This window comes from Balaenoptera musculus, chromosome 1 (assembly GCF_009873245.2).
Source record: "Balaenoptera musculus isolate JJ_BM4_2016_0621 chromosome 1, mBalMus1.pri.v3, whole genome shotgun sequence".
NCBI lineage: Eukaryota > Metazoa > Chordata > Mammalia > Artiodactyla > Balaenopteridae > Balaenoptera > Balaenoptera musculus.
Window position 1 is genome coordinate 56412560 of NC_045785.1, and position 21737 is coordinate 56434296.

Consider the following 21737-nt stretch of genomic DNA (forward strand, 5'->3'; position numbering starts at 1 on the left):
TAACAGTGTTACTATTTTACATTTACATTTCCTGAAACGATTGTATACAAACTCTTTATATGCATCTCTGCATCATTGTTTTTGACATCACTAGAGCCACTTTTCCAAGTATCTGACACACTTTCCCACACAGGTTTACCTTCACTTCTATCTAAGTTACTGAGGACATAGCACTTTTTGAATCTGCATATGACATCATATTTAACATTAGGACTTTTAAATAACTTGTCCTCTAGGGATATATTTGTGATGTCCACAACGTAATTACAATGATATCCAAGGAATTCAGTCATGACGTTATACCACAGGGAAAAATACAAAATCTATAAAGTATCATCATTTTCTCTTTTTAAAACCAGTTCTATCAGGTGATTTTTAGAAATATTTAGAGCCAGCACTGAATTAAATTATTTTTAAAAGTAAAGTAGTTAAGAGAAGTTGCTGCGATAGACTTTATAAGAACCTTAAAAATGATTTTGTCTTATTTCGGATAATTTTGGGGAAAAAATCTTTCCTTGTATTGGGATATATGTGATAATATCTAAAAAAGTGCTATGAAAGAAATAAGAGAAGTTGTGTGATGGAGAATGTCAGGTGTAGGGGCTATTATTTCCGTTATAGATGTCCTCTTTTAGGAGATAGCATTTAAGCTGAAAGAAAAAGAGATAGCCATGCAAAAACAAAAGGTGCTCTAAGCAGGAAGAATAGCACTCACAAAATTCCTGGGATGGAATGAGCTTGGAAGTTGGAAGAACCAAATACAAGACTCTTTTGCTTGGAGTGAATGAAGTAGGAGAATATTTAGAGATGTGGTTAGAGAGTCATCTGGGTCCAGGTCATACTATAAACCAGGGTTACAACTTTTGGATTTTATTCTAATTGCAATGGAGGCTTTTGAACCAGGAGAGTGATATGATCAAGGGTGTGTGTGTGTGTGTGCATGTGTGCGTGTGTAAGCATGCATATGTTTAAAATTTATGCTGCATGTGAAGAAGGAAATTGATGAGGAAGGAAGGAAGGATAGTTGCAAGAGTGGAAGCAGAGGAATCAGATAGGAAGCTGTTGGAATCATCCCGTTGGCTTAGGGTTGTTGCAGTGGAGAAATAAAGAAACAATCAGGCTTGGGATCTATTTAGGAGATGGTGCTGACTGAACGTTCTAGTGGATTGGGTATGGAGTGTGAAGGGCAGAGAGGAATCAAGGATAATAGTTAGGCTTGGACCTGGGTGGTACCAGAATAGTGGTACCAGATGCTGAGATGGGGATATTAGAGAGGATTAGGTGTGTGACATATTATGTTTGAGATGCTTATTAGAAACCGAAGAGATGTTGAGTACATAGTTGGATATATGAGCCTGGAGTTCAGGGGAGATATATATTTGGGAGTCTCTAGCATACAGATGTTTATGGGATTGTATGAGATCACGTATTTAGAGTTCAGTGAGAGAAAGACTGAGGGGTGATCAGAGAGAAAAGAGGAGTAAAGGAGTGTGGTGGCCTGGAAGCCAAGTGAAAAAAGTGTTTCAGCTACTCACGGAACAAGCAGTAGGAATGCTGCTGAGAGATGGAGTAAAATGAATCAGACAGTTGACATTGGATTTGGCAAAGGGTAGTGACCTTGATAAGAGTAGTTTCAGTGGACTAGCGAGAAGGAAGACCTGATCAGAATAGGTTGCTCAGGAAAATGGGATGCAAAGTGGAGAAAGTGAGTATGCCAGCTCTTTGGAGGAATTTTCCTCTGAAAGAAGCAGGTAGATGGGGTCTGGGACTGAGTACATAGGGGGTCCAGGGAAAGATTTATTTTTAGATTTCTAATATGAAGACATATATGTATGCAAATAGGAAATGTAAAATAGTTTATAATTTTATGATTTCACTTCTGTTTGGTGTCTTTGTTTTCTGTCTTATTGGTCACGAGAACTCAGTGAATTTCACCTGTTGTTTCTGGACTTTAGAGTTTAGATATCCCTGCTTTAAAGTAACTAAAATTTGTAATATGTCACAGAAAGTGAAAGCTTCATTAATTTTGACTCAAGGAAAAGAAAAAAAACTATGACTAAATTCATGAAAATATAGAATGTGTAAAGAATGTGCCATTTTATTTCTTGAAAATAAAAGTCAGTAAATATTTCAATGTAATGGTGATTTCTGTGTTCATGAGTAATTCCTGTTAATCACAAAAATCTTGAAAGCATAGAGATGCACAAAGAAGAAAAATTATTTTATTCATTTATTATCTACTATTTTGGCATTTATTTCTATTTTAATATGTATTTACAAATATCCTTTAATTTGTAAATTTTAATAAATCAGGAATCCAAGTATAGATGTTGTTCAATAAACTTTTAAAACTAACAGTATTAAACATTTTCAATATTCTTCTCTAATATTATTTTTAAAGGCTGTATAGATTTCCCTTAAAGAGATGAATCATTATTTATTCAATCAATCCTTTATTGTAAGATGTTTGTGTTGTTTCTACAAATGATTTAAAGGTTATATTCTATGTTTAAAGCCACACACACACAAATCTCCATGTATGAGTATACACAAATGCATAGGTGTACATAAAAACACATATACACGTGAACTCAGAAATTATAAACTGAGTTAAATACCCCATTAGAATAAGAAACTCCATCCCCATTTCTGGTGACAAGCCAGGGCCTGCTAATGCTATGTTTACTGCGTGTAAATTGTGCATGGTTTGGGCTATTTGAATGGGTATATCTGGATTTGTTGTATTTTAAAAGTAATAAATATACTGAATTTTGCATGCATATTTACATGAATTTGCATGAATATGTGCTTTGATCTTTGCATGCAAAATTTATATGCATTTTCCAAATAGTGCTCTGTAATATACTTTTTCCCCTTGTCATTTGCTAAAACAGTGGGTTTTGTCAGGGGAGGCTTCAAATAAGCATGGCAAAAGCTAGGTTAAATAAAGTAAGGCAGGCTTTTTTACAGCAGGAATTCACATTTATCAAAATAACATCATTTACTGATTTATAGTTTTTACCATGTAGAGAGAAGGAAATGAAGATACATGGATTGCTATAGTAAGGTACAGGAGTAGAACCAATATTTTGGTTCTGTAAGTAGCCTTTGGATAAAGACACTTTAGTTGAAAGAATAGGATATGCTAAAAACTCATTTTGACTTCACTTTATGATTATCATGAAAATTACATGACTTAAAAGTGTTCCTTTTTTTTTCTTAAGTGAAGCCTGATCCACCATTAGGTTTGTGTATGAAAATCACAGATACTGGTAATTTAAAGATTTCTTGGTCCAGCCCAACATTGGTACCATTTCAACTTCAATATCAAGTGAAATATTCAGAGAATTCTACAAAAAATATGAGAAAAGTAAGTATATTTTAGTAAATAAAATGAAAAGTTGAGAAGCAATTAAGGAAAGGTTAGACCCCCTCCAAATCCCATACAGAACACCTCTGCATACCAAATGTGCATACTGCTTCTGGAGCAGAATCAGTCATCATTTAATATCATACCACTGGCATTCATTCAAGAGCAGCATAAGAGATGAGCATATATACAGCATGTCTGCATCTTCCATAAAATGATTTTAGAAAAATTGTTTGATGTTACTCAATATCTCTTACATGTAAATCCATGTTATATTTTGAGGAGCATGACAAATTCCTCCCAGAATTTACTGCGAGGAAAGGTTCCTTTTCCAAAAGTTTATGTATATTAGATTAATTCTCTCTCTCTCTCTCTCTCTTCTTCTCACCCTCCCTCTCCCTCTCCTCCCTTTCCCTCTCATTAACACCACACACACACCCCCCACACACACACACCACACACACACACCCCACACACACACCCCCCACACACACACACCCCACACACACACCCCACACACACCCCACACACACACACGCACAACTAATGGCTACAAGAAGTCCAGATACAGAATTATTGAATTCATAATTATAATATTTTCACCTAAAGACCTTCTCTGGTTTCTGATTTTACACGTCATCCTTATTTTTTCTTATTGCTCAATGTATTTGTTTACATGCAGTACAAACATGTGTAGTGTGTCAAATCCTTTTTTCGTTCTTTCAGTAAGTATTGAGCGCCTTCTAGGTGCCAAGAACTCAGGATCCATTGTGTAGTAGAACAGGATGAGGGGAGCTTGGGAATGCTAGTGGGAGAGGGTGGGTTGAAATATTAAATGGAGGTAGGGGAAGCTCTCCTTGAGAAGGTGATATTTGAGCAGGGATTTGAAGGAAGTGGTGATGTAGATATCTGGGAGAATTGGAGTCTAAATAGGGAAAATAGCAATTCAGAGGCCCTAAGCTGGATGAGAAGCTGGAGGCCAGGGTGGTGAGTGAGGGCAATAGTAGTAGTGGATCATCAAAGAGGGGGAGGGGAGGAGGAGGTCATAAAGAGCCTTGTGGGCCATGCAGAGACTTTGGCACTTTAATTTGTGAAACTAATTGTTATCTAATTTAGAGGTAAAACCCTGTCTTTTTAGATCTGGGCTAATTTTTTAAGACTTTATATTCATAAAGAACAGAATGGGAATCTGGTGTCATGTATGGAAAAAGCAGTTGCGGCTTCTCTGGGCTTTAGCTTTCTCATCTGTAAAATGGAGATAATAGGATTTGAACTACAGGTGATCTGAAATTGTTTAATGCATTTCTGATGCTTTTCGCCATTTTTAGTCTGTGGTGCCCCACAGTCTAATGAGCCAGGGAGTTCAATATCTTTGGAGTACATCATTGGTTGTTTCATGCAGTTAGGTCTCTTAGATATTTTGATTCACTATAGCTGATCATCAGCCTTGGGTCCTTAAAATTATTTATGCCCTTCTTCTGTGACACTTTGTTCTAGGAATGTTTATAGTTTTCTGTCCACCCTTGTGCATCATCTTCTACTGTGTGTGTTACAGATGTCAGCAGAGGCTTGAAGCTTCCCACTGACTTTAGCTGTATCTCTCAAATTTTGAAAGGTCAATATTCATTATCACTCAGTTAAATGCAGATTATCATTGTGATTTTTTTCCTTGGACTTACAGGCTATTTAAAATTGTATTGACTATTGTTAGTCAAACATTTGTTATTGGGTTATTGATCTCTTTTAAATTCCACTGTGGCCAGCTAACTACTCTGTAAGATTTTAATTCTTTGAGATTAGTTGAGACCTGCTTGTGATCAGTTTTGGTAAAGGTTTCACACCGACCTGATGCTCTGATGTTTTCAAATAATATTTAACAGGCTGATGAGATTGTCTCAGCTACATCTCTGCTAGTAGACAGTGTGCTTCCTGGGTCTTCATATGAGTTTCAGGTGAGGAGCAAGAGACTGGATGGCCCAGGAATCTGGAGTGACTGGAGCACCCCCCTTACCTTTACCACACAAGGTAGGTTTTATAAGAGTCACTTCTACTGACAGGGGAATATGGTTCCTGAATTTGCCTTTGGCATATTATAATGCATCTTAAATTTTGTGGCAGTAAACCTAAAGGAGGAACACCATATTAACTGTGAATTTAAATTTTGAACAATTTAAATTTTTAACCTGTTAATGAAAACTTGTGTGAGAGCTCCCACATTTATGTGCATCCATAGCAGTATCTTGCTGAATTACTCTTTCTGACCCAAAAGAGAGAGTTAATATAATAGTTCCAAATTTACAAATTCAGAACACTACTTGTATTGACAGCTCCTGAATTTACACTTGAAAATCAGATATATTTATTTGGCATAGATTTTTAAGTATTAAAATTTTATTTGAGTATTACATATTATATAATTAAGCAATTCTTTTCACTCCAGGTGCTTGCTTTTCAGAGTTTTTACTTTCAATTTTCATATTTTTAAAGGTATCTTTAACATCAGAAAAACTGCAATTTATTCACAGCTTCCTCGTGGAGTTGAGGTGCAATATTTTACATAGAGGTCCAGGAGTCTAATGGTGCTAGCCCTGGCACAAACCAGGGTGTGACTATAGGAAGACAGTTCATGGTCCTTTGACTAGTTGTCTGATCTGTCAAATGTGCAAAAATTATTCCTACTCAAACTCATTCAGGTTGATTATGGATATGTGTAGATAGCAAGGACCATGTAAAACACTCAGCAGATATTCAACACATTTAACTAAATAGGTTTATTTATTGATTACTTACTATTTAAAAAGCACTGATTGTTAAAAAGTAAGTAGCAGTAGTGGTTTAGGAGCCCTGACTTCGGAGTCTGACTGAAGTTTATTACCACTTATTTGGAAAGTTTCTTAACCTCTCTATACCTCGATTTCCTCATCTGTAAAATAAGGACTTTTCATGTGGATAGTTCATAATGCACATAAAGTGCTTACTGCAGTGCTGACCCTTAGTAAGCACTCATGAAATAGCAGATCATAGCTTGTAAATATCATAGCTTGTAAGCTGACAAGCTCAATATTCAAAATCTCAAAGTCTAATGAAGGTGAGAGATTGACATGATATGTAACTAATTGCTTAGCACAAGTAAGATTGTGAGAAGAGCTAAAATAAGTGCTAAGCACCAGGAGGAATTAATTCTCATTGGAAAAGTCAGGAACCTTGAGTGAACAGACTTAGAAGACAGGAATTTCTCATCTCTCTTCCTCAAATAATAATTATGGAGTATCACGATGTGAGTAATATGATGCTGAAAATTCAACTTTTGTTCTATGTTCAGTTATGTATCATTGATTAATAGGTCTTAATGACCAGCTGTGAAATATGTAGAGAGGAATGAATTAACAACATCAAATTTCAGTGAATGGCCCATGGAGGTTTTTATACAGTGGGATGGGGTGAATGGGTGGTAGGAGAGGGTAGTTTGACAAAGGAAATAGAGGCAACAGCCCCTGCTCCACTCTGAGTGGCTTGTGGCTTGTACTTTATTTAACTGTCTGGTGAAATGTTTCTCTTCCACAAGAAAATGGCTTCATTCTTTGCTGTTTTACTTCTTATTAGATCTGAGAACCTATCCTCTCTGAAGAAAAGGGAAATTCTAAAAGAATCATCATTGTTTTTAAAGTTTGCTGATATTCAAGTTATACATTTATACCTTCCTAGAATAATGATTCTTAGCAATATTATGTATTCAGTTGGATGAATATGAAAATTTGATCCAGAATAATATAATAGCTACTTGTGCTACACTTATATGAGATTTTGTTTTGGATTGTTCAACTTAGGTTTTTAGACCTTTGGATGGACATATTTTTAGTTCTGTTTTGCTTTATGCAAAGCCCTTTTGTACTTCTATTACTTTCCTAGTTCATGTCAATGTCTGTAGGATTAAATTTGCTTGGTTTCTTAATATTTTGTATCATATTTTTATGCTTTCATGTATAATATAATCAGATTTATTAATATATATTATAAAGCACATACATACACATGTATATGCCCTTCCATAGGCAAATATTTAGTGTTTTGAGTACACGAAGGTAATAAAGGTATGTTTTGTTGAAAAGAAGCTTTGCCAATTTATTTGCTTGTGCAATATCCAACAATATTACCATTAACCGCTAGCCTTTTACTTATTCAACACAGGTGTGTCCCTCTAGTGACTGTAGACATCCCAAACAGAAAAACCTGAAAATAAGTGAGAAATAAATCCAGACAGTGAGCAAACGGCTGCCCCAAAGGGCAGAATTTGTTGATTTAGCAATGAGTGTAAAGTTAAGCTTACTAATTTAACAAACTTGGTTAGCTCCTATGCCACTAAGTGGTACCATGCGATTATTAAGGGAAAGACAGAGACTTGCCAAATAGAAAGTAGACTAGGACACCAAGAGTGGGGAGAAAAGCTTATACACTTTAGTATCTCCCAAGCACATTTCTCTATCACAGTATTGTCTACTGTAATGATGTAATGCGTATTGAATCACAAATAAAAGGTAGAAGTAGATTGATAATTCCTTACTGAATAATAATAATAATATTGACAATTATAGGGTGCCTCCTGTGTCTAGGCACTGTTCTAAGTGCTTTGCACATACTATCATTCTATCCTTTCAACAACCCTGTGAGATAGGTACTGTTATTCCTGTTTCATAGACAAAGAAATTGAGAGTTAGATAGGGTTAAATAATTTGTAAAAGCTAATGCAGTTAGAAAGTAGCCTAATTCCAAAGTTCATGTTTGTAACCACTAGTAAAACAATTAAGTGCATAAACGTATAATTATGCAAGATTTCTGGTGGCACTAAAAATTGATTCTCAAAGCTAGTAAGCAGTAAGCCTAATTACATAGAGCATTTTAGTGGAACGCCTCGTTTCCTTCATGATTCCTGGTAAATGAGGTTTTAGTGCTGCTTAGGTTTTTTAGGTTTAGGTTTGCTGAGTTATGTTGGCTGCAATGTCTGCCCTTCACAGTGCTGACCACACTTGAGGTTTATTCCCTGAAAGGTGTGCAACAGCAAAGTATGTCTCCAAACTCGGGGACTTCCTGTTCTTGTGTAAAGGGATTTGAATCCGTCTCCCTTAAGTCTAGTTACCTAATATTATTAGATTCACCTCCATTGTTCACTGATAGGTGCTGTAACAGCATCCACCAAACAGAAACGTTCTGTAAGATTGAGGTGTTAATTTGTTTAGAATGAATTAGAACACCCACCGTTTCATTTCCAAACACTTTGGGTTTGTTTTTTTTTTAAAAAAAACAGAGGTTACTTGATGTATTACTGCAGACAGAATGCTAATTCTCAGTACCTTTGTAACTACTACTTTTTATTCATTAATATATTAAAGGTGAACCTACCAAGTGCACAGTTAATGGAGCATTGACTATTCCTAGTCAAGGAATTCTTATGGATTCTTTAATTTATTTTTAAATGGGGTATGAATCCCTTTATTTTCTAATTCTGTAGGTCTTATCTCTCTTTTTAAAAAAATTTGTTTTTTTGGCCACCCGCCATGTGGGACCTTAGTTCCCCAACCAGGGATGGAACCCGCGCCTCCTGCTTTGGAAGCGTGGAGTCTTAACTACTGGACCGCCAGGGAAGTCGCATCTTATGGATCCTTTTAAAATGAATTGGATAGGTTCTTTCTCTGTAGCTGTTGGGAGATCTTGGGCTTTTAGAGGAAAACTCAGGAACTTCCCAGAACTTATAAAGTACAAGAATATTGCAATTTACATACTAAAAACAACTTTAGAATTGCTGAATTCTTGTAGTACCTTTATTAACTGCATTCTTGTTGCTGTGAAAGAAGAGGAAAAACAGATATTAGATAATTTCTACACTTCCTGTGTAGCTCTTATACCAGATTAAAGAAAATATTTTTTCCTTAAAGAAAGATAGGTAATCTGCTCCAAGAATTTAAAAAAAAAGCTATTTTCTAGAGCTATGATAACACATTTTAAAATAACTTATCTAAAATGTTTTGATCCATGATTTATGTTCTTTTGAGTAATTCACTAATATTTATCAATAGAATTTCCTTTTTAAATAAAATTTATTAATGTAGATTCTGTAAAGGTATTGATACTTGGTCATGAGAAGAAAATCATTATTGTTTCCTTATTTTACAATAAATAAATAAATTTTTTCCTGTTTATCCTTGACTGTAGACATACAAGATGCAAATATCTTATATGGATTATAAATATAAAGGCATTGAAGTTTAGCATGCTATTACTGAAAAGAGAAAAATAATAAAAACTAATCAAGGTTTTTTTGGACTTGTTTTGAGGGTAATCCACATATGTATGAAAACAGATATTCATATTCTATCAGCAGAAAATAACTTACCTTAAATTGTACAACTGAAATACCCTGTTTTTGTAATACACTATGGCAGAAATAATTTCATCCTATGTAAACATTCATTTATTTTTATTGTTTCTAATAAAACATAGAGACAAACTATGTTTCCAACAATAGGAGACTGAAAGAGTGGTATGGAATAGTGTAAGGCATTAAAAATAATATTTTAGAAAAATACTGATTCCCCTTGTCCTCAACCACAGGGTACTGGCACTAAATAACTTCAAATGATACTACAGAAGAGTATTCACAGTTTTGCCTGCTTTGTTTACTGGTGCATCATTGATTTTACATTTTCTAACAAGTTTTCTTATTTAAAGCTTATTTCTCTACCTGCTTACTTGAAATTTTCATGTATCCAAACGAGACAGTGGCTATCACCATTTACTCTTCAGGATTTTGTTTTGTAGGGATTTGACTAAAGAACTTGCGCTAAGGTTCACTGATTCTGAAAGCAGAGTCTGATGGAAGACATACCATTGTGGAATTAGACTACCTTTCATTTTCGTTGATTTTCTGCCTATCAGTGAGCAAGTGACAATTACTCTCTAAAACATATTTTATAATGCATAAGTCTCTGTGTTTAGAAAATACTGAGGACATTTATGGAGGCTCAAGCCACTTGGGAATGGGAATGCTTGGGGCTCTTACTAACTGTACACGAACAGGCAGCTACAGTTCTGCAGTCTCTCAGCACACTCATTTTATTTTGGGCGGTATAATCCTGAATGCCTTGTGAATCTTTTTTACATGGTATCAATTGCTTACGTGATGTTTTCTGTCTTCATCTAACATCCTACCTTTTTTTCCCCATTACAGATGTCATATACTTTCCACCTAAAATTCTGACAACTGTTGGGTCTAACGTTTCTTTTCACTGCATCTATAAAAATGAAAACAAGATAGTTTCCTCAAAAAAGATTGTTTGGTGGATGAATTTAGCTGAGAAAATTCCCCAAAGCCAGTATGATGTTGTGGGTGACCATGTTAGCAAAGTTACTTTTCCTAATTTGAATGCAACCAAACCCCGAGGAAAGTTCACCTATGACGCAGTGTACTGCTGCAATGAGCATGAGTGCCACCATCGCTATGCTGAGTTATATGTGATTGGTAAGAATCCCGGGATTTTCTTCATTTTATTCCATGAGATACATTCTTATTATGGACTCTATCTTAGAGTCCCATTAAAGATATTAAGGAAATTTTATTTTCATTAAAAATGTTTTGGTGTTTTTGCTTTATAGTAATATTTTAATGTGTTTTAAATAGATGTCAATATCAATATATCATGTGAAACTGATGGGTACTTAACTAAAATGACTTGCAGATGGTCACCCAGTGCAATCCAATCACTTGTGGGAAGCACTTTGCAGTTGAGGTATCATAGGTATGTATATTTTTGCTGTTTTATTTTTCTGTGGATATGGTGAGATAAACATCTCCTGTAAAATATCACCATAGCAGTAGTCTTGTAGATTTATTCCCGAAAGAGGAAGGTAGAATATTCTTAATTAGGAAATTTTTAGAGGGTTAAATAAATTGGTGATTCTTGAAAAAATTCACACACAAAAAGATTGTAATTTGTTTTTGCTTCAGATTATTTTTTTCTGATGATCAGTTAATTCTCCACAGTTGCATTTTAGTTAATAAATGAAATACAAAAAATTAATGTCTATACATTTTAATTTGACTTGGAGAATTGGCTAGAGGAGAATATCAAGGATTATAGAAGCCTCGTATCATTTGCTGAAGATTAATGTTTTAGAAAAAAGTTGGAGGTAGTGGTACAAATATTGTAAGAGATAATATGAATGGTCTTTAGAAATAGGTAAGATTATTATTATTTTTTAATTGAAGTATAGTTGATTTACAATGTTGTGTTAGTTTCAGGTGTACAGCAAAGTGATTCAGTTATATATATATATATATGTATCTATTCTTTTTCAGATTCTTTTCATTATAGGTTATTATAAGATACTGAATATAATTCTCTGTGCTATATAGTAAATCCTTGTTTATCTATTTTATATATAATACTGTGTATCTGTTAATCCCAAACTCCTAAATTATCCCTCCCTCCCCGCCCTTTCCCCTTTGGTAACCATAACTTTGTTTACTTAATAAGGATTAAACAATTCTAGTAAAGAGTAATTTGCATGGCTTTTTATTTTTTTTTACCGTTCTCTGATTTGAAAAGAATTCAAGTCATCGTCTTCCTATAGTATTCTTCTCTCTACAAAGACCTTTATCTAAAATAATAACACTCTTGATTAGGACAATTTTTATAACATTCTTTAGTAGTTTTCAAGTGTGTGTACTACTCTTAAACACCCTGTCTCAGTTTGTACTGGGACTTTCAATTTGTATAGCTTGTGCTCATTTATTCTTAAAATCTAAAATTTCTGCTTGAAAAACAAGTCCATTTCCTCAAATACTGTGTTCTGATTCCTATTTCTAATGCTACCAGTCTATTCTTAAGTAATATTAGAAAAAAGTGAGGCAATTTCTTTGTTTCTCACGTGGGAATAATAGCTGTCTTCATCTTACCTGATATGAGAACTTTAAAATCAATAGAATATTCATGGCATACCATTTTACTTTTGTAATCTGTCTTTACTTTCTTTCCATGGCATTTTCACATTAAAAATGGTGTTTGTGGACAACTATTCCATAAGCACTTGGACTCATTTATCTTCCTAATATTTATAGAAGAACCATGAAACTAGCTGAATATACGTGTTCAAGTTTTTTTAACCTCTCTAAGGCCTCAATTTCCTTGCCTGTAAAATGGAATGAATAATAGGACTTGCAGGGCTTCTGTGAGAATTAATGACATTTTATTTAATTATAATTAAGTGATATGATTTCTGCTGGTAAACATTCAATAAATGGTTATATCTGTCGTGATGATAATGATGCTAACCTTTGGGTTCCAAGTGGACTATTACTGTGCTTCTGTACAAGGTCATGGTTCTTATTTTTTATGCACAGATGACTCTTCATCCCTCTTTCTCATTTAACCCCCCCCCACCACGCTGATTCACACACACACACACACACACACACACACACACACACACACAGTTGTAATTTTGAGGAAATAGGAAGAAAAAGGTGTCACCAAAAATGGAAAATGAGAGACAGGAAAATACAGATTTTTCATTTTCTTGTAACCTCCTTACTCCCATTCTTATGGAAACAGTAACTGCTACTTTAGCCACTTAAATACCATATTTAAAGCAAATAATGGCAGAAGGGCTATTGCAAAGAAGAGGAGAAATGCTTTGTATTCTCTGAGGTGGAGTGTTGATTGGGATGTAGTGATAAAAAAATATTTTCTTAATTTTCTTCCCTGAGAAAATAAGTGATATACCTGACTATATGATCCATATAGAAGTCAATAATTGATATTATTTTAATTATATTGCTTTGAACTAGAAAAGATTAGGACAATGTCAATTAAGCTACAATTTACTATCATTATGTTTTCAATTTGTTTTGTGGAATTTAAAGTGCAAGGAATTTATCTTCCTTTCCATCTCAGGAATTCCCCATTACCACTTGTGATCTTTATTTTAAAAATTCGATCACTTCGGTATAGTATTAGCGTAGCTTCCAAAGTGTTGTAAGTTCTATCTCCAATTGGATCCTTACCTCCTTGTTAGAACATTGTCACTTATTTCATTTGCATACCCACTTACTGTCTAGTGAAATATTTAAGAAGGGTTATTTTCTATTTTTATGGAAAGATCGTGATATAGCTGAGAATTCAAAAATGCCTTTCTAATAAGAACAACTACTTTTAGATGGAGCAAAAACTGTCTATTTTAAACAACAAAGCAGAATTCTCAAATATCTTATTGCTTTCATCAGTGTTGTATATTTATTGATTGTTTTTGTATCTTTTAAGGAGCAGCCTTTACTGTTCTGATGTTCCATCTATACATCCCATATCTGAACCCAAAGATTGCCACTTGCAGAGAGATGGTTTTTATGAATGCCTATTTCAGCCAATCTTCCTATTATCTGGCTATACAATGTGGATTAGAATTAATCACTCCTTGGGTTCACTGGACTCTCCACCAACATGTGTCATTCCTGATTCTGTGGGTATGTCAAAAACTATGTGTATGTCTTCATTTTTATTAGCATATTTGGACTCAGGTTGATTCAGGGTAACTGTTGAATTTTCTGATCACACTAGATTAAAAAATTTTTTTTTCCTACTTACAGTGGAATTGAAAAGACAATTAGCCTTAGAAAGTTTTACACTTTTGGCTTTATTTTAAATCAATAATAGGAAGATTTTCAGCATATAATTTGATGAATTATGTTGATCACTGGGTATAAATTTAGTAGTAATATTATTCTAAATAATGCACTATTTTTTGTTTTTTTCCCAATGTACTTATGAAAACATTTGATGCTTTTAATCTAAAAGTTTAATTTGGATATTCTGATGGTTTTTGTAATCTGAGTAGTCATAGCTCAAGGCTTTAATTTGTAAGGCTGGGTAGGAAGCAGAAGGATTCAAAATAACTCATATGAAATAAAGAGAAAATAGACAAGGATGATGACATCCATTATAACATTTTAAACATTCGTTTAAAAGGATATTTTGATTTCAAAGGAATAAGAAACCCCTTGGAGATTTTGATATATTACTCTAAGTATCACTGTGAACTCTTTGGGAAATGATCCATTTATGATTTCACAGCAAATGTAGAAGAGTATCTTTTGATGCTATATAATATTTTGTTGGGGAATTGTACCAAAAATTAATATTTGATCCATTGTATTTTCAAATAATTAGTACACATCTGAATTCAAACCTATATTTTGTTAAATATAGCATAAAGTTGTCATAATTAAAAAATTTTTTTCAGTATGAAGTCCCAGTTAATTGATCTGCCCTCTCACTGCCCCTTCCTGTTTAGTTTGGTTCCATTTTAAGTGAGTTTACTGTAAGCAATACTTCTCTGGTACTAAATATCCTAAGATGGCAAGGAACTGTCCTACCTCCCTACCCTACAGACATGCACAGATATACCCTCACATGTATTATATGACAACTGCAACATGGGTTCAGTTCGATATCTGAACAATTTTTGATGTTATTCTTTTCAGTACTAACATAAGGCATTTAAATTGTGCTTATATTGCCTATTGAGTACTAGAAAACAATGTGAAAATTCAACTTTGGAATCCAAATGCCAGCTCCACTTATTACTAGCTTTGTAAACTTGGGCTAGTCACTTAAGTGCTCCGTGACTATTTTATCACCTATAGAATGTGGAAAGCTCCTTATACCTCCCTAATGTGGGTATTGTGGGGATCACATAAACCATTGTACTTCAAAGCATTCTTTCTATAAACTAGATATTCATGGAATATATACATGTGATAGCCATATGATTCCGTCAAGGGCAATCACAGCTTTAATGTGTTAGGGTCTCTTGAACGCTTATACTTCCTTTCCTGAAGAGGAATTATCTTTTCAAGGATGAAATATATGTCATCTTACTGGTTGGTGAAGAACGTCTTCTTGGCATATGAGGAATTGAATAAGCATGAGATACTGTATAGTAATTAAAAAGTTTAGGTGTTTTGGTCATCAACAGTCTAAAGAAGTATTGTTGATAAAGTCTGTAGCTTCAGAGGTTCACACTGTTGTGCTTGAGCTGTGAGATGTTAGTTCCCAAATACGTTGAGTTTGCATGTTGCCTTTTATTATTTTTTAAAGCCCTTGCTGTTCTGTTCATCTTTGCCTCTATTTCTACCCTTTAAAAAGCTTATTTTCCTCAGATTGTAGAGAACCAAGGCTTTACTCTGCAAGACTTCCTCTGACCTTGACCTAGAAATACCTAACAACAGACAGTAGATTTTGAAACTCACACGTGTGGAAATGAATGCGGTGCATAGTTTTTTGCTTTTAATTAAAGCTCTATGTAGAACAGAGTTTGCTATTGATATTCCTCATGTGATCAGTATGATATCTTTTGCATGCAGAGCCAATGGTTCCATTTCTAATCGGGTCTTACAATTAATGTGCAGAGTGACATGGACGATGCATTGATCTTTTTTCAATCAACCTCTCTATTTTCAAAATAGAGATAATCCCTTTCTTATGTATCGCATAAAGTTGTAGGGGATCAAATGAGATAATGAAGGAGAAGGTTTTGAGAAAGAGATGTTACTTTATAAATAGAAGATATGGAAGATTATAACATCATAATAACATTTTAAAAATATTGTTACTGTTTAAATTACTGTTATATAATACTTTAAAAAAATTTTCTAGTGAAACCACTGCCTCCATCTAGTGTGAAAGCAGAAATTACTGTAAAAATTGGATTACTGAAAATATCTTGGGAGAAGCCAGTCTTTCCAGAGAATAATCTTCAGTTCCAGATTCGCTATGGTTTAAGTGGAAAAGAAGTACAATGGAAGGTACCCTTTACCTGGAAATTTCTTCAGCTTGCCTCACTAAATATTATTTCTTATAACTGTTTAAGAATTTTATTGCATAAGGTTTATTTTATTGGCATAAAAGTACATCCTCCTGTATTCCATAGCTCTTTTTATTAAATAGATTGATCTAATTCTAACCCTTTTAAGAAATGAACTTTCCTGCTATTTATCATTTCCCAAAATGTGTTTTATAGTACATTGATCCCATACAATGTTTCTTGAAGAAAGATCACATGGCTTCATAAAGTTTAAGAAACTCTGAATAACCATATGTCCCTAGTGTAGAATCATGGTATATTACGTATTAAAGGTTTGGAGAAGTCCTGAATTTAAGAAACATTTGTGACTTTATTTCATCTTATGTTTCTCAAACTCATTTTACCAAGGAACCTTTTCCCCTTTAACGATGTTCTTTAGTACACACATGTTCAATGGGACACATTTTGGAAGAAGCTGCTTTTATCAAACAACCAGAATCACACCCATAGTGGCAAGTGTGCATATGATGGCTTCCTGTGTCAGTTTTCTGATGGCAGCCTGCAAAGACCTAGAAATAGCAGGAACCCTAGAATAGAATTAGATCACAATGAGTTCAGCTGTAATAAATGTGACAGTTTACTTGCTTATTGAGGAGACTGAATATCAGAGATTCTCTACAGCAGGCCCTATCTAACCCCTAGGTTAAAATTCTTAAAAGTCTTTGTGTATAGAGGATTAGTGGATAGAGATTAGTAATAGGGTAAAAGAGTGATTGGGAAGTGAGGTTGCAAGTGGGCCAGTCCAAATCTTGTCACGAGATGGAAATAACAAGATGACTAAGGCAATCCTTAACTTGAAGGAGCTCATGATTCAAGCTTAATAAGAGTATTTATAAAGCCAGAAAACACAAAGTCAGTTCTCTCTTAATTTTGGAATAGTGTTAGAGTTTAAAATAAAATGCACTTCAGGGCCCTTTAGCTACATATGTGTTAGTAGTGATCAATCTAATAGTTTGACTTATTTTACAGGTATTTGAGGTGTATGATGCAAAATTAAAATCTGCCAGTTTCCCGGTGCCAGACCTGTGTGCCGTCTATGCTGTCCAGGTGCGCTGTAAGAGGCTAGATGGACTGGGATATTGGAGTAATTGGAGTACTCCAGCCTACACAGTTGTCACGGATATAAAAGGTTTGCAAAGATTTTGTGAACGTGTCTTAAAAATGCATAAGTATGTGCTTCCAATGTGACTGAAAAGTAATCCTTCCAAGAACACATGTACAACTTGGGCTCCTTGTTATTTTGCAGTTCCTATCAGAGGACCTGAATTTTGGAGAATAACTAATGAAGACAACACTAAAAAAGAGAGAAATGTCACGTTGCTTTGGAAGGTATTCCTGATTTTTATGTTATTCTTAAATTTTACTTCTATACTCTTGAAAGATTTGCTTCATTGTAAAAAAGACTTCATTGTAAAAACACTTACTTAATAATTCTATCATTTTTAGTCTCTGCAATCCCAAGTTTATTTCAATTTGGAGAAGTGATTACAAAGAGCCAAGATGTAGAATAGAGGGAGCACTGGCCTGGAGTTTGGAGACTTTAATTCTATTCTTGGCTTAACATAGTATAGTTAATCAGTGCTATTTTGACAAAGTCACTTAGACCCTTCAGCCTCAGTTTCCTCATCTGTGTCAGCATAAGATTGGACTAGATGATATCTAGTGTTCCTTCAAGTCCAAAAATTCCATTTGTATTTAATTCTAAACAGAGTAAACGTGGCCTTCCCTACATATCTCAAGGGCATTTAGATTATTCTTTTTGTATGATGGCAAGTACACAACGGATATTTCCAAAAACAATGAGTGTACAGCTTAGAAATTTTCAAAGCGTTCTCTCCCCCAAATGAATTGATTTCTATCCCAAGTGAATGTATTTTTCTTGGTCCGAATTTTAGGGAGACACAAACATTCAGTCCATAGCAAATGTCATTTGTCATTAGGGAAATACATATTAGAACAACAATGAGATACCACTACACACTTATTAGAATGGTTAAAATCCAAAAAAACTGACAATAAATTGCTGGCTAGCATGCAAAGCAACAGGAACTTTTATTCTTTGCTGGTGGGAATGGAAAATGGTACAGCCACTTTGGAATATAGTTCGGTAGCTTCTTACAAAAAACTTCGGTACTTTCATACAATGGAATATGATTCAGTGATAAAAAGAAACTGCTATAAAGCCACAAAAAGATATGGATGACTCTTAAATGAATGTTGTTAAGTGCTAGAAGGCTGCCAAAGGGCTACATTATGATTCCATTTATAGGACGTTCAAGAAAAGGCATAACTAGAGAGATGGCAGAAAGATCAATGGTTTCCAGGGGTTTGGTTGATGGGGAGAGGTTTGAATGGGTGAAGAACAGGGGATTTTTTATGATGGTGAAACTATTCTGTATAATATTGTCCTGGTGAGTACATAGCATTATGCATTTGCCGAAACTCATAAAACCTTATACCACAAAGAAAAAACCTTAGTGTCTACAAATTAAAGATAAATCGTTAGGAGGTTGGAGAATCCTAGGATGGAATCCAGACTGCAATAAGAGAAACTAACTGTATTACAAGTGTATGGAACAGTCTTACTGAAGGAGTTGGGAGAAAAAGGTTCAGGCCTAGGTAACCTTGTTAATGACTAGATTCTTAAGACTAAAGGCAAAAGAAACTGTACATAACCACTGTGTTCTAGTTGATAAAGTCATTTCTCTCACGAGGTATGGGTTAACAATTCTTGTATCATTAGATATGCAAACTGGAATTGAACAATTAAGCATTGGATGATGGATGGTAGGAAGGACACAGGTTTCTCACTGTTGAATTGGTTACAGACAAGCAAGGAGAAGATCGGAATGATCCGTGTGGTAATGGATTAGGGTTGGAGACATCAGTATGAACTCATGTTTAGCTTAATATGGATACAGATGGATTCATTTAGAAATTTTCATAGATATGTGTGTATGCAGATGTAGTATACACAGATGTATTTCCTTGATCTGTAAGCTGAGAAATCCATATTCTGGTAGTAAGGAGCATTCCCAGATTTGTTTCTAATACTATTCTCCAATAAAAGGAACTAGGGCTCTGTGAAAAAATGCTTGGTTATAGGGCTGGGGCAGGAAATAACACAAGATGAGCCTAGAGCAGCTTGTAGGACTAGAAAGTAAGGACTTTATCATCAATTTTACTTGATGGTTACGAAAGTAAATATTTGTATATGAAAACTGACATAGATTTTTTTAAAAAACAAAATGCAAAATTTGCATGATTTTTCAGACATTTATTTCTTGCAGTGGCTGCTAAAATCTTACTCACCACCTACCCAGGTTCTTCCACGCCCTGCAGGGACATATCTATGTTTGTTTGTATTTATGTTTCTCAATTTCTGACTTAGAAGAATCTCAATGACAAAAATTGAGAAGCACAGTTCTAGTCTATTGTATAGGGTTAAGCTTTCTAAGGGTTTACAAGGGGTTGGTAGCACTTAAATCTTACCTGAAACAGGTGAAGGTGATGGGGAAAGTGGGACATGTTATATTCTGTAGAATGGATGAATACAATTGGACTAATTATATAGTTTACACTGAATCATCAGTGACCTGGTATGATTTTTTTTTAACTGAAGGCACAAATTCTAGGGTTCCATGTACACTGTCCTGATAGCCTCTGTTACTGGAAGGGGCAGCATATCAAGGGAAGAAAAAAAATGAGTGACCAGTCTTACCAGGATTAATAGAAGTGATGATTAATATCTTTTCAACTCTCTCTAGTTGTTACTTTATGAAAACAGAGGGTTATTCCTTTTTTGCTTTTTAGATGAAGAAACTCTCAACTCTCTTTCAGTCTTTCTTTTCTCTAGAATTAGAGTGAAACTTGCAGGTAGAAAAGTGTCCTATTTGTATCCATACTTCATTATCTTCAAATGATTTAGCCTTTGAGTCTTAAAAAAAAAAACAAAAAGGGGGAGATAAGTTTCCCATGCTCCATAGCCACCCAGACGGCTTCAGGGAGACTGTGGTCAGAGCCCCATACCTCAGCCTTGAATTCAGCAGTGCTTGCTCTGGCCTGACCCCTGCTTACCAATGGGAAATGTTTAATAGGAGTTCCATGAGCTCAGTCAGTATAAAAAGCACTGTAGCCCTTGAGATAATCAATTTTTATGTTTACCGCAGCCCCTGATGAAAAATGACTCGTTGTGCAGTGTGAGAAGATACGTGGTGAAACATCATACTTCCCTCAATGGAACATGGTCAGAAGATGTAGGAAATCACACTAAATTCACTTTCCTTTGGACAGAGCAAGCACACTCTGTTACCGTTCTGGCCATCAATTCAATTGGTGCTTCTTCTGCAAATTTTAATTTAACATTCTCATGGCCCATGAGCAAAGGTAAGAAAAGGTACACCTCACTTTGCATTCACAGAGTCCAATGGATGAGACAGACATTAATCAAATAATCATGCAAGTTAATGCCTATTTACAAACTGGTACGAGTGTTCCCAGGAAAGGAGTATAATTTTGTAAAAGAGAAGAAAATAGGAGCCTAACCTGGTATTGAGGGTCAGAGAAGCTTTCTTGAGGATACAGTAGAGGAATTAAACTTCCCCAGAAGGTCGGGGGAAGCGCTCCCCCGAGAGGAAAAATCTGACCAAAAGTCCTGTGGTCCAGGAGAGGATATGAAGGAAGACCAGGTTGGCGCTGGTGCAAAAAACGTCCAGAAAGGCCGACAGAAACTCTGAGGCATGGCCCTCAGGGAATTATAGGCATGATAGGAATTTTGTTCTCACATGCGGAAGTCTGGAGGCTTTTAAGTGGGACTCTGTGGAGAAGGTGTTAAAATGACCAGATTTGTGCTTTGAAAGCACGACTCCATCAGCGGAAGAGAAGATTTGGAGGGAATTAGAATGATTAATAGGCTTGTACAGTATTACAGTAGAGAACACCTTTTGACCATATCCAAAAATCTCTTTTTTGGATTTTAGGTAGAATCTTATTTCTCCTCATAGCATATATTCCCACACCTCTCTGCTTATATGACTCTTGTGATACAAAAATAATTGCCATGTGTAAATGTCTGCTTTATTTATTTGTATAAATGTCTGCTTTCTCTTCCTTCTCCCCTTTTCAGTAGGTTATATGTTCCTAAAGGCAATTAGGAGATCTTCATTAATTTTGAATTTAAAAATAAATTTCCTTCTTTTCCGCACAGTAAATATCGTGCAGTCACTCAGTGCTTATCCTTTAAACAGCAGTTGTGTAATTCTTTCCTGGATGCTATCACCCAGTGATTACAATCTGATGTATTTTATTCTTGAGTGGAAAATTCTTCATGAAGACAATGAAATTAAATGGCTTAGAATCTCTTCCTCTGTTAAGAAGTATTATGTCCACGGTAAGCTTACTGTACTTTAATTAAGTTTCTCCTATGGATTAGTATGACGCTACAGATTATTAATTC

At 34.9% G+C, this 21737-nt stretch overlaps 1 protein-coding gene across 2 annotated transcripts in view; it reads left to right on the forward strand.

Annotated features, from left to right (window-relative positions):
• The window catches only part of LEPR (leptin receptor), a 95347-nt gene that overhangs the window by 48317 nt on the left and 25293 nt on the right, over positions 1-21737 (forward strand). For both annotated transcript variants that reach the window (XM_036872078.1, XM_036872085.1), the window contains exons 7-16: positions 3225-3370; positions 5251-5395; positions 10593-10883; positions 11043-11160; positions 13684-13883; positions 16075-16223; positions 17252-17411; positions 17529-17611; positions 20452-20668; positions 21489-21671. In XM_036872078.1, the coding sequence (XP_036727973.1) occupies positions 3225-3370; positions 5251-5395; positions 10593-10883; positions 11043-11160; positions 13684-13883; positions 16075-16223; positions 17252-17411; positions 17529-17611; positions 20452-20668; positions 21489-21671 (1692 nt within the window). The remainder of the gene's footprint in view (positions 1-3224; positions 3371-5250; positions 5396-10592; positions 10884-11042; positions 11161-13683; positions 13884-16074; positions 16224-17251; positions 17412-17528; positions 17612-20451; positions 20669-21488; positions 21672-21737) is intronic.